This window comes from Phocoena phocoena, chromosome 3 (assembly GCF_963924675.1).
Source record: "Phocoena phocoena chromosome 3, mPhoPho1.1, whole genome shotgun sequence".
NCBI lineage: Eukaryota > Metazoa > Chordata > Mammalia > Artiodactyla > Phocoenidae > Phocoena > Phocoena phocoena.
Window position 1 is genome coordinate 112,733,493 of NC_089221.1, and position 14,122 is coordinate 112,747,614.

Consider the following 14,122-nt stretch of genomic DNA (forward strand, 5'->3'; position numbering starts at 1 on the left):
ATTCTCATCAAAGCCCCCCTCTCAGACTTGGTTAAGCCCTCTATTTCAGGTTTCCCCAGCAACTGTACAATTTACCTTATCATTGAAGTTATCTTGCTTATAATTTTACAATTAAATATGTATGATTATTTATCTAAAGCCTCCCCCAACAGGCATTCTAGAAACTTCCTTAGGTCAAGAACCATATCTGCCTTTCCTCTCTTGAACCCGTTTTCAGTGCTTGGCATACAGTAGGTGCTTAATACATATGAGCAAGTGATTCATTCATAATATGAAGGACTCCTAGGTACATTTTTGTCCTCAAGGGGTTAAAGAATTTCCCTGGAGTCCATTGGTCTAGGTGGAGGAGCCTGCTGTTCCAGTCTGGGTTCACCTCTATTCTCCTTTCCACTCACCAAGTCTTAAATTCAGTTTGGTTTAATAAATACTTTTAAGTAGCTTGAGGCCCTTCACCAGGCTCCTCAAGATTACTCCACAGCTCTTTTCCTGGATTGCCTTTCTCTCCTGATATCCCTGGCATTTTAGTGACCCTTTAGATAGAAATCTAAATTATGATTCCTGCTGACTTCAGCAACAGATTGTAAATCGACTAGGGATGGGGGAATGACAATAAGCAAGACAGTCTCTTCCCTCCAGGGCCTTTCAGTTTGGCGGGGAGATGTGTTCGTTCACAACTAACTATAAAAGAAGGTAGGAGGAGAGAAAGGATAGCAAAGTACAAACTTATGGTAGGGGTGAGGAAGTGGAGAGGCAGGAGATATCAGTGTTTTAGGAGAGTCTAAAGGATACATAAGATATTTACTCCCAATCTTTTTGAAGATTGTTATTATTATAAAAATAATACTTAGTCATGGTTAAAAAGTTTGGAAAATCCAGAAAAACATAATGGAAACAAAAATCGCCTTCTGTCACACCTCACAGATATAACCAGTTTTATAAGATTATAATCATACTATGAACAGTTTTGTAAAACATTTAAAATTAAAAACATTCCCATGTAATTAAGTATTCTTCTAAATCATGAATTTTAATGGCTGCATATTTATTTATTTATTTTTGTCTGCGTTGGGTCTTCATTGCTGCGCATGGGCTTTCTTTAGCTGAGGTGAGCGGGGGCTACTCTTCGTTGTGGTGCACGGGCTTCTCATTGCAGTGGCTTCTTTTGTTGCGGAGCATGGCCTCTAGGTGTCCGGGCTTCAGTAGTTGTGGCTCACAGGCTCCAGAACGCAGGCTCAGTAGTTGTGGCACATGGGCCCAGTTGTTCCACAGCATGTGGGATCTTCCCGGACCAGGGCTCAAACCCACGTCCCCTGCACCGGCAGGCAGATTCTTAACCACTGTGCCACCAGGAAAGCCCAATGGCTGCATTTTTTTTTTTTTTTTTTTTTTTTTTTTTTGCGGTATGCGGGCCTCTCACTGTTGTGGCCTCTCCGTGCTCCGGACGCGCAGGCTCAGCAGCCATGGCTCACGGGCCCAGCCGCTCCGCTGCATGTGGGATCTTCCCGGACCGGGGCACGAATCCGTGTCCCCTGCATCGGCAGGCGGACTCTCAACCACTGCGCCACCAGGGAAGCCCTGCATTTTTAATAGAGTATAATAGTTAAGAGTACAACCCCTAGCTATAGACTATGGTTCTAACATTGAAGTTTCAGTTCCTGTATATGTAAAATGGGGATTAATATCCAGCAGGGATAATATATCATAATGAGAGAATAACATTCTGAAAGGAATAGAGATGGGAAAAACATCAGGCAAGTATTATGGTTTGACTAAATAGCTTTTGACTGGACTACCAGGGACCTTGACTCCCAAACTGTAGAGCCTTTCAGAGGTTCTGAGCAGAACAGGAACATGGTCAGTCATATTTTTGAAAGTTTGCTCTGGCAGCAGTGCGTGGGTTGTATTGGAACAGGTCAGGACTGAAAGCTGAGATCAGTGATAAGACAGCTGCAATCACAGAGGTGAGAGGTAACGTGGGGCGGTGCTGGGTCAGTGGGAGCAAAGAATTAGGGAGTCAGACATGCTTGATTACATGTTGGTAGCAAAAGTAAAGGAAATACCAAAGTTCAAAGTTTTAACTTGGATTAGTGAGTCTACTTCTCTCTCCACTACAACCACCTTACTGCAGGCCACCATCATCTGTAGCCTGGGTTACTGCAACAACTCTTCTTTCCCCATCAGTCAATTACCCTCACAGCTGTTGCACTGATTTTTTTTTAATGGACTCATCTTAAGGCATGAATTAGATCAAATTACTCTGCTGTTTACAATTCTTCAATTGCTTCCCAAAGTCTGTAAACTCTTTACAATGCCTTATAAGGCTCTTGCTGCTCTGCCTCCTGTATTTCTCGAATTTCACCTTGTGCCATTCTACCTTGTGCACCACAGCAAGCTCATTCCTCCCTCTGGGCTTTTTTTTTTTTTTTTAATTTAGGTCAATTTTATTTAAAAACATATATAAATAGGCCAAACAACACTTAAGCCTGAGAGGGCTGCAATCTTTGCTAAGAACAGAATGAATGGTCCAGAAAGACTAATACTTATTGCTGATTGAGCTCACAACGTCAGCCCTCTTCAGGCAGCAGCACAGTCACTAGCAAACATTTTACGGGCACCTTTTATGGGCATTAGAGATTCACAGAGCAACGGGCTACAGCCCTACCCTCAAGGAGCTTACAGTATAGCTGGAGAGACATGAACCATCCAAAACAGACACAAAGTCCACACATTTATCATAACAAAAGCAATTACTGGCATAAGTCTTCACATTTTTTAACAAAGGAGCAGTAGGAATATCTGAGCAACTACATCAAGTTTCAACCTGACATACCAAAAAAAAATTGTTTCTATCTATTCTTTTGTTCACTTATGCTTCAACTCAATTGAATTAAAAGAGGAAAGCATAATTCCAAGCCAAATGTACCATCATAACGTTTGCTGTCTCAGATGAAGGGGTAGATTGTTCACGTCCTAGAATTTCTCCATGGCACTACATCCAGAGGTCAAGTTCAGTAGTTCTGACTGCCAAACCGATGTACAAATTCAGACAGTGAGTAGACGGCTCCCCATCCCACCTCAGGATCCATACTGATAAAATCATTCAGGTTCATTTTGGAATCTCCAGTCTCAATGCAGGGATATGATGGAGGAGGTTCTCTCCAGTTCCCACTGGAGTCTTTCATGTGAGATCGGTCAGAAGCAAAGTTCTTCAAATATGAATCTGCGCGGATCACTCTAAATTTCCTTCTGAACTGTGGATGGATGTCCTCATCAGACTTAAAGGCATCTTCCACATAAGTATCAAAGGGGCAGGGAAATGGCAGGACAGTGTCAAGATCATAAATGAAGCTCTGTCCTCCACTTGAAACATGAAGCAAGCAACCCAGATCACAGGTCCATCTCCAGATCTTGCCTGTTGTTTCCAGATAGGTATCATCTTCCTCTCATTAGATATGAAGACAGCATAACACTCTTCTAAAGGATACTGGTCGTGGTTTTTGATGTATTCACAGAGCTTCCAAATATTTTCTTCACAGTAGCAGCTGTTGTAGACACAGGCGTCCCGCGGGGGGCTGGCCGGCTGGTAGTGGGCGGCTGCGGCGGCGGAGACGTCCCCTTCCATGGCGGGCCTCGGCACAGGCCTGAGGCGAACCGACTGGAAGAGCCCCGCGGGCGGGCTTCAGCGAAGGCGTCGGCGCACTACGCGCAACGTGGGTTCGCGGGGCGGAGTGCTCCCTCTGGGCTTTTGTAGGTGCTATTCCCTTTGCCCAGTGTCCTTCTCCCTACCTTCTCCCTTTGTATGGGTAGCTTCCTCGTCCTTTAGATCACAGCTTAAATGTTACCTCATGTCCTAACCCTCCTATCCAAATCAGATCCTTGCCTCCTATTCTCTATCTCACTACCAATATCTCAACACTTATCAAATTCGAAATTTATAGATATATTTATTTACATTTTTATTGCATTTCCTCCACTGTAAACTCCACATAAGGAAGAGATCCTATCTATCCTGTTCTGTTTTTGCTTGGTGCCTGGCATATGGAAGGCATTTAATCAATATTTGTTGAATGAATGAATAAATCAATGAAAGAGCTGATGAGTAGAAAGTACGATGAAAAGATAGGTTTAAAGGGGAATTTATATCTCAGATCTCTGATACCATGGTGCCAGGTTGTGTGTAGATGGGGCAGGGACAGAGCGATATCTTTAGAGTTAGAAAAGGAAAAAGAGTTGGCATTTGATATTGTACCTCCAGTGCTACTCAGGGGCGATAGGGTCTGACCAGAGGCTGACACTATTTCAACTACACTACCAGGTCAGTATCAGATGGGACACAATGCAGCGTAATAGTTAAGAATAAAAGAATTAGAGAACAACATAGTTTAGAAACAAGCGCTAGTGGTGTGGTTTGGGCTACAGTTGCAATATGAACTTACAGTAGTGAATTAGTGAGGCTCAAAATATTCAGAATAGAAGATTGGAAGAGATGACGCTTTAAATTTATCCATTCAAAAATGTTTATTGAAAAAAAAAATGTTTATTGAATACCTGTCAAGTGTAAGGCCCCAAGCCAAGTGCTGAGAATACAGATGTAAATAGGACACTGGCCCTGGGCTCTACTTTCTTACACTCTAAATAAGGAGACAGACATGAAATCAAAACGATTACCTTGGGCTTCCTTGGTGGCGCAGTGGTTAAGAATCCTCCTGCCAATGGAGTGGACACGGGTTTGAGCCCTGGTCCGGGAAGATCCCACATCCTGCGGAACAACTAAGCCCGTGCGCCACAACTACTGAGCCTGCACTCTAGAGCCCGTGAGCCACAACTACTAAAGCCCGCGTGCCTAGAGCCCGTGCTCCGCAACAAGAGAAGCCACCGCAATGAGAAGCCCGTGCACTGCAATGGAGTAGCCCCTGCTCTCCGCAACTAGAGAAAGCCCACGCACAGCAACAAAGACCCAATGCAGCCAAACATAACTAAATAAATAAAATAAACTTATATAAAAAAAGGTTACCTTAGAATTGTCATGATATGTATAGAATTTTATTCCACTGAAGAAAGATAAACATAAACACAAGTATATAACAATGATGAGAAGTGCTATGAAGAAAAAAAAGCAGGGTAAGAGGGATAGAAAGTGAGCACAGAGGGTATGTTGTTGTATAGGGTGCTCAGTAAGGGCCTCACCATAAGGTATCATTTGACTAAAGAAGGGGTGAGAGATTGAGCTAGATGGGTGTCTTGAAGAAGAGCATCCCGGGTAATGGACATAAGTATTAAGGCAGACTTGTGCTTGGGTAGCTAGAGAGATAGCAAGTGCTGAGTGAGAGGGAGTGTAGAAGATGATGAGGAGAGAGAAGTAGCAATGTCAAGTCATCTGAGGCCTTGTAGGCTATGAGTAGGACTTTGGATTTTACTCAGAATGAGATGAGAAAAGCCATGCAGAGAAACTTTAACTTGATGGAGCAGGCAAAGGGAGCAATTACAGGTTTAGGGGTATAGGAAAATAAAAATGGAGTCAGTACTTAGGAGCTCAATTCAGCAGTAAGGATGGATGGGAGAGATTGAAACCAGTAAGACCATCCCAATAGCTCAGGTGCAAGATGATAATAACTAACCAGAGTGGGCAGTGAGAACTACATAAAGATGAAAAGTTTTCAAAGAAAGCAATGGGATTTACTGGCTTGGTGTGGGATGACTGTACTTGTAATGTACCTTCAGAGCTACTGACTTCAGATACAGACAGATGTCCTGTGAGAGGCAAATGAGGCCCGAGGAACTGTTCCTAAAGTGGAGCCACAAGAGAGTTTCAGAACAAACCTGCTGTTTGTAATTGAAACTAGTTCGTTTGTTTGAAATAGAAATAGAAAAAACCCCCAAAAAACTAGGAGACCTAAAATAATTTCCCTTATCCTGAAAAGTAAACAGGATTGATCCTGCTTATCAGCTGACAATTCAATAGTCACGAGCAGGCAGGCAAAGTGGACTTAGGCTGGTGTGAGCCAAAGTCCACTTCTGCAAATCAGCAAATTTTATTAGGGATGCATCTCCCTCTTTTGGGTCTAAATAAGTAATCAAGTTTAATGAAATATTCTTTGTACAGTGTTGTCTCCTTACTCAAACACTTTTGTGTCACTTATTTTGTTGTATATAATTTTCTTAAATAGGGTTGAAGGCTCTGAAAATAATGTGCAGAAAATGTGATACATAGATAAAAATATGAAGGGGCATATGCAGTAGAAGGGTCCTGTTGTTCTGAAAATCAGGATAAGAAAGTAGAATATATTACTGACATTAGCTTAGAAAAGTGTATGGTAGTGTAGGGTAGATATAAATAATTGACCAAAGAATATCGATACCCTTAACAACTGGTAATAGCACTAATAATTTTTCCATAAAATTTATGTGGCCAACTTAAAGAAGCCAGAGAAGGATTTGGTAATGTGTGGATAATATTTAATAGGAAAAGCACTTAACTGTTTAAATATGTTGTCTCACCTCAGTTATTTACACTTATCTTCCAACTATTCCTAAGGGTGTGCAGATGACAAATTATACGTTTTTCCTCAATATTTTTAAGCTGACTACATTGAAAATGTAAAAAACACTTGAAAGACTTAACCATTAATTTTGTTTCTTGTTTTTGGAGTGGGGGTGATAATAGCAACAGGGATACTTAGGGGTGGAACACATTTTAGAAGAAGCACTGTTTACTTATTAGCAAATTATTTATGTTTATTTAACCTGATTTAACCAGAGGTTATCTACTTTTTAAAATGGCTAATTCTTCTTCATCAGTATTTTTTTTCCTCAATACAGATATTGCTTAAACAGAACAAAGTCCAGAGAAACCTTGATTTAACCAAATCAAATTCCTGTGCCAAGGTCAACAAACCAAGATCATTTAAAAGTTGAATTAAAAAAAAAAAAAGAATTCAACTGAAGCAAGTTTGAGACCAGGCCTAAGGATTTGCTCTTTTGAAGAGCGACGCTGACTTTCTGTCTGACCTCAGGGAGGTTCAGTTTCTGAGGTCTATTTTCTCTTTAAACCATTAAGAGGCTTGTGTTTGTGTATCTCTTCAAGTGTTCTTGGGATACGTGATTTGGGATTTGGTTATAGGGGCTCTAAGCTGAAAACAGTTTGACCAAAAGTATCATCTTCATCCTAAAGAAGTCTTGTATACTGTACAAAGGAGTTTAATTTTTCATACACAGCAAACACATTTTTACACATCTGAGGCAAATGATAAAAAAAGGATAAAAGTTAACATTTAGTTTTTTGAATTCTTACTGTTCGTTTTTCAGGCATCACACAGCAGTTTAGTTCTTACTCTTTTTGTATGTAATATAACATTTCATAATAGGCATTTGATATTAAGTGAATTAAGTAAGATGTATTTCACCCTTCACCGGTTTTGAAACTGTTGTTATGACATTTTAATGAACAGTAGAAATCTGCAGTCTAAAGAAGGGCTTGATCATCAGCTCAGAACAGGAAAACCTAAGTATAATGAAGGTGGCTAAGATAACTACTGAGATCATTAATTATGTTGTCTAATCACTCCAGTTTCTACCTCCCTTTGGCCTCAAAAGTTAAAAAAAAAACTTCTACTTGCAAGAAAAAAAAAGTCTCCTTGACTAGAAAGGAAGTTTGAATGTTGTACCTTACTGCAAACTCTTAGAAGAGGAAATAAAACTGCCATTTAAATATGCTGTTAATGAACTTTGGCGTGACTATGCTATATGAATCAGCGAGTTTCAAAATTAAAATTACTTCTGAATCCTCCGGTCAAAAAGCAAAGGCCTCCTCTTCGATTTGATTACTCTGAACACATGTACATAATTAACCACTCCTTCTTAAAAAATCCCTTACAATTTACACCTGGAATATGATGATGAAATGTGAAATGAAATACTGCAACGAACATTAATCGGCTCAGCTACTCGGCACAGCCTCAGCAGAGGACGATGACGTCTGTCCTCTCAGGTAATCTTCACAAAAACTCGAGGAGAGGAAATGTCATTCCCACCCCACGAAAGCTTCCACTGAAACCCTGACTACCCTCACATCCCGGCCGTGCCGGCTAGATGACGTTCATCACGGCGGGGATTTCCGTATCGGTGACACACGCCACTTCCGGCCGACGGTGAGAGTGACGTGGCAGGAGAAGCCGAGCTCCGTCCTTCGGGCCGGGACACCCGGAGCTGTCAGGTGGCTTCAGGGCAGCCCTGCGGGGAAAGAAGAGCTCACCTATACCCGCGGCAGCTGCAAGGCCGGAGCCGGAAGTGCCACGTGTCCCGATTGCGCCTGCGCGGCCGGGAGCTGACAGGCAGTTCCGGCCAGGGCCTCCCTACGTCTCTCTCCGCTTGGCTGCTGCCTACCAGCCGGGCGTTCTCGGCCCCACCGGCCCGACTTCCAAGCCTCAGACCCCAGACCAGGCAGTCATCGCCGGCGGGCTAGGGAGAATGCGGCGCCATGCCTAGGGCTTCCTGCGCCGCCCTCTCTCTATCCCGCCTTCAGTTCTAAGTCGTTAGCCCCCTCCCTCCGCTTCCAGCAGTAGTCTTTCAACTCTCGGCTTGGCTCTGCCGCAGGCGCCAACCAGCCCCTTCCAACCCCGATAAACATCGTCGTCATGTCCCAGCCCGGGATACCGGCCTCTGGCGGCACCCCCATCGGCCTCCAGGCCCAGAACGGGGCCGCCCGGGCCTCGGGGTCTCCCTACACTAACGGTAAGTGCTGCCCGGGGGTGGGAGGTGGGGACGGGGCGCTGCGGACGGCAAAGTTTGGGCCCCGGCTCGAGCTGACCTTTGGTTGCTGCCGCCGTCTGAGGGGAGGGTGACTTTTCTGCCCGTGTCAGGAACGGCTGGAGGTGGGAGGCAGAGCCACGGACACCGCGGCTCGTCTTTGTTTTCCATACTTATTTATTTATTCTTTCGTTCAGCACACAGTCGCTGAGCACTTGCTGTATGTAACGCCCTGGGTATATGCATGGGTGAAGAATACAGATTCGGTCCGTACCTCAGAACTGGCATACAAGGCTCATAGTGCCTGTTTATGTGCCTTTCCCCTCCTCGCCCCTTCACCCATGTCTTCTAGAGAGCAGAGTTTGGGGTCTGATTCATTTCGGTCCCGTCGGGCCTGCAGTGACGTGAGGGTCATACTCAGTGTGAATTTGCGGAGACGAATGGATGATTGTGCTTTGGCGAGACCTCCTTAGGGCCTGCTTCATCTCTCCCTGAACCTTCCCCGAATTGTACTTAGGCCCCCTCGTTCAGTTTTTCAGCTTTAGAAGGGGAGGATCTCCTGTTTGATTTCCAGAAGTCTTTACATCACTTGGAAAGTGGTTGGACACAAGTCTCTGAACCTCTGACCAGAGTGTACATGTGGCACTATAATTTGTCATTTGGTGTGAGGGTGTCTTCTAATTTTATACTCCTTCTAGGATTCTTTAAATTGTCATGTGTTGTGATTTGCTAAGTTTATTATAATCGTTATAATAAAGACAGATTTTCTGCCAACAGTTTGCGAAGTTACCAATTTACTTATAAATCTTTGGTTCTTGGAAACAAAACTGGTAGAATAATACTAAAATGCCTAAGTTGTCCATTGGAATCTAAGATTGCTGTGAAGTTCGCGAAAATAATCAATGACTAAAATAGCTAATTTACATTGTTTTTAGAGACTACTGTTTTCTTTACAAAGAAGGCTCTAAAAGACTTTTAAAAATGTCTATGAGTAGGCAGGTATGTAGGCAGAAGCAAGAATAAGTGGGGGTAAGCACTGAAATGGTGTTAAGTTGAATCAGTTGTTCTTTTTCAAATTTACGGTAACATTATGTAAACTACATTTTATTCTAGGCTCTTTAGTTACATTTTCACCGAGGATGAAATTATTTTAAGACATTTCACTTTAAGGTCAAAACTCTTAAGCAAGATGTCATATGACTGTGGCTTTTTCTTATAATCTATAAATTGCAGTTTTACATGAGCTTTAAATGGCAAATCTTGTAAATATGCATGTAAACTTATATGTAAGTATATTTTTGATAATTTTGAAATGTTAAAGCAATTTAGCCACTGTATGTACTGTATTGGAGATATTGTCACTATGTTTATTTGATCCAGTCCGACAGACATTTGTTGCACACTTAAGTTCTGTCCTTAGGAATGTAAAAGAGAGTGAGAAAAGAGTCCCTGTATACAGGTTGCTCAGAGCCAATTCTGGAGTCAGATAGGGAAGGAAATCATAGGATTGCAAATATGTACCCCGACTTTTTAAAAAAAAATATTTATTATTTATTTATTTGTTTTTGGCTGTGTTGGATCTTTGTTGAGGCACGCAGGATCTTTCTTTGCTGTGTGCAGGCTCTTCGTTGCGGTGCTCGGGCTTCTCTCTAGTGTGGCATGCAGATTTTCTCTTCTGTAGTTGTGGCACGCAAGCTCCACGGCGTGTGGGCTCTGTAGTTGTAGTGTGTGGGTTCCAGAGCATGTGGGCTCTTTAGTTTGCGGCACACGGGCTCTAGTTGAGGCGCGTGAGCACAGTAATTGTGGCATGCAGGCTTAGTTGCCCCGCACATGTGGGATCTTAGTTCCCTGACCAGGGATTGAACCTGAGTCCCCTGAATTGTAAGGTGGATTCTTTATCACTGGACCACCAGGGAAGTCCGTAGCCCCCACTTTTTAAAAAATAAGTTTCAAGTGTATAACATTATAATTTGACATCTGTATACACTACAAAGGGATCACCACCACAAGTCTAGTTACCATCCATCACCATACACAGTTGGCCCTTTCACCCATTTCATCCATCTCCCAACCCCCTTCCCCTCTGGTAACCACTAATCTGATGTTTTTGCACATCATCCTCTCTCCAGCAGACTCACACGGTTTCTAGCACATTTAAGGAATTACCAGTTTTATCGAATGAATATCTTAGAATTGGGTATTTTGCAGTTTAGTTCACTAAACACGTGTTAACTTGTTCATGGTGAGATTTGAACTCATTTTCTGTGGATTTGAACTCATTTCTGTGAAATTTTCTGTGGATTTTTGTACAATAGTATCAGCTAAAACACAGTAGAATATAGGGGGGGTTGATCACACAGCTAATATATTGTGGAACCTAGATTTAAACTAGGCAGTCTTATTTAACCACTGTTATTCAACTTACCTGGTAGTTATGCCTGAATCAAGGATCAGAACCTTCTCTTTGGTTTCTTTATGTAGGTGGATACATATAATTAGAGTGAACATTTGCTGATATTTTTTGAAATTGCCACCTAGCTTAGTTTCCTTTGGATTGTAATTAATATATGACCTGACCTTCACTTTTGTTAGTATTGAGTCCATTTCTTTGCTGTTTCAGTATCACATTTCATAAACGTCTTGTAGACCCTGAAATTGCTCATACCCCCACTTTGATTCTTAATATTTGCTCTTCCTCTTTGATTGCTTTCTTAAAACCCGTATGTCTAGTGACTGACCCACAAGCTGTTTTCATGCAGTAGCATCCATTTGTTGCACTTACAGTTTCAATTGGTAACTCTTTAAGTGATCAGAATGTATTTTGATGTGTGAGATCTTCCCCCCTTACCTTACTATTAAATTTATGTGAAAAGGTAGTTCATTCATTGTGTTCTTGTGACTGTTCAGTAGGTTTCCTTGAAGAAACTTGTAAAGTTAACCTTTATTTTGTATTCATTGAGATAGTGTATCAGAAGTATCTTTTAAGTTTTACATTCTAGATTTCATGAATAATATGTCAATCATTTTTATATGTCACTGGTTTCTAAAGTTCACGAGGTTCATTTTGAAGTATGTGAGGATCACCAGTACATGAAAATTTTACTAATGTAATTTCTGGGATTCCATTGAGTCCTATAGAATAGGAATTTACAAAGGTAGAACCTAGTATCTCTTTGTTTTTGAAGCTGCTGTTTGGGTGATTGAGAAGCAATCACCTGCATCTATTTTTTTTTTTTTTTTTTTTTTTGTGGTACGCGGGCCTCTCACTGTTGTGGCCTCTCCCGTTGCGGAGCACAGGCTCCGGACGCGCAGGCTCAGCAGCCATGGCTCACGGGCCCAGCCGCTCCGCGGCATGTGGGATCTTCCCGGACCGGGGCATGAACCCGTATCCCCTGCATCGGCAGGCGGACTCTCAATCACTGAGCCACCAGGGAAGCCCCACCTGCATCTATTTTAATCTCTCATTTGTTTCTTTTCTCCTGTTTCTAATTTGGCTTCTACTTCTATACATCCACCAAAACTGCCCTTAATAAGGCCACAAATGACTTCTTGGTTATTAAGTACGTAAAATATTTTTCATTTCTATCTTTTAATTGCTCTCTTTTTCCTAAAATGTTGGTGTTCCTCACAGCTTTCTGACCTGGTTCCCTTCTTTTTCTTTTTTTCTTAAAAAAAACAAAAAACAATAAGCACAGTAAACATTTATTATTTCATATAGTTTCTGTGGCTGGCTCTTTTCTTACTCTGCACATACTCCCTGCATGATATTATTAATTCTCATGATAGCAAATATTGTACATATGCCAGTGAGTTCCAAAGTTATATAATAAGCTGAAACCCATATAGATAGATGTCTTTCTATTGGACATTTCCACTTGAATCTCTTGATGACACCTAAAGTATGTTGAAAATAATTCTACATTCCCTCTTCCCTTTGCTATTCCCTGTCTTCCCCAGTTACTTTTCTCGTCCTTCTGTCCCAGTGAATGGCACTGCCATCTACTGACTTGCACAGGTCAGAATCCTGGGAATCATCCTTGGTTCCTTCCCCACTTCAATTCCACATCAATTCGTGTATTCAGTCCCCATATTCAATTCCACATCAATTTTCATTGGTTCAACTTCCTCTATCAGTTTTTTTTTTTTTGGCCACACTGTGTGGCTTTTGGAATCTTAGTTATATATACTATATACCATCTTAATAGGGGAAGGGGAGAGAGAGAAGGGTACTTATGGGAAAACAATTTTTAGGAAAGATAAATTGGTCCTTAGTAGCATAGATGGGAGACTTGATCATTTTGTGACAGTGTATGTTTAGGTGTGGTGTGGAGAATTATCATCTCAGGTAATGAGGCAGTCTTCTCTGGTTGCTCCTGGGGAGGAGATTTATGACAACTTAATTCTTTTGAGTTCTTTTGGGAAGCTCTGCTTTTGGGCAGGTAAATGATTCCCAAAACTCATGCCCTGTACTCAAAATAATTTTTATGCCATGGTGGTATATTCTGGACCCCTTTAATGTCTCTGATCTATTATTTTGATGGGCTACATAATTTATTAATGACTTCAAAATGATATAATTAAAATCCATTTAGTGAAAACTTCATTACGTATTTACTACTACATTTCTAATGAACTACTGCAAGTTGATACATATAAAAATAAAAATTTCACATTATAAGTCACTCAAAATGGATCTATGATAATGACTACTACAAAGCAGTTTCTTTTGTATTTGTCTTTCTACTATTTGCATATTCTTTTCATTTTCTTCGTTGATATACTGTAAGACTTTTGCTTATTTTGTGCATTTTGTTAATATTTGGCTTTCACTTGGCTGCACGTGGCTTGAAGGCCTCTGGCATATTGGCCTGTGATAAAACAATAAATAAAAATATGAGACTGGGCCATGAAATCTTGTGGCAATACAAGGTGTGAGATGTTGGTTTTTATCCAGATGACCCAAAATATGCTTATAAGTTAACTTTTTACAAATGTTTTCATTGATTCAGACATCTCTGTATTCCCACTGCTGCTGTTTAGTCAATTATTTCTTACCTGGATTACTGCTATAGACTCCAGTCTCTTCCAATCTCTGATCTCTCCTCCAATCCCCAAGAGGTTCTTTTATGTCCTAACCTCCTGTCTCACTTCAGTCACTTGACTCTGCGGTGCCATACTGATTTTTCAGACTGCCCTTTCATGGCCACAGGTGACTGCACATGTTGTTCCTTTTTCTTGCACATGTTGGTTCCTTTTTCTGGGAACACCCTTGACAATCCTTTTCCTGGGGCTAACTCCTGTTATCTCTTAATATTTCACTCTGTTTTGTCCCTGCCTGGTTATATGTCTTCCGGTTTGGACTATAGCTACTTGAGGG

The 14,122-nt window shown here is 41.6% G+C and overlaps 2 protein-coding genes across 2 annotated transcripts in view; one reads left to right on the forward strand and one right to left on the reverse strand.

Annotated features, from left to right (window-relative positions):
* Positions 1-3,008: 3,008 nt before the first annotated feature.
* On the reverse strand, positions 3,009-3,622 carry LOC136121536 (protein N-terminal glutamine amidohydrolase-like). The gene is made up of 2 exons (XM_065875431.1): positions 3,430-3,622; positions 3,009-3,388 (listed from the first exon to the last, which is right to left on the reverse strand). The coding sequence occupies exons 1-2, from the start codon at positions 3,620-3,622 to the stop codon at positions 3,009-3,011; spliced, it is 573 nt and encodes a 190-aa protein (XP_065731503.1).
* A 5,011-nt stretch (positions 3,623-8,633) lies between these two features.
* The window catches only part of SEC24A (SEC24 homolog A, COPII coat complex component), a 57,965-nt gene continuing 52,476 nt past the window's right edge, over positions 8,634-14,122 (forward strand). Inside the window, 1 exon segment of the mRNA XM_065873428.1 lies at positions 8,634-8,730. Coding sequence (XP_065729500.1) covers positions 8,634-8,730 — 97 coding nt within the window.

Excerpts from the sequence above, each read along its gene's own strand:
- LOC136121536 (XM_065875431.1), bottom strand. The coding sequence starts at position 3,622 with ATGGAAGGGGACGTCTCCGCCGCCGCAGCCGCCCACTACCAGCCGGCC. Across the intron at positions 3,389-3,429 it reads TAATGAGAGGAAGATGATAC|ATCTGGGTTGCTTGCTTCAT; the intron begins CTATCTGGAAAC and ends GATGGACCTGTG.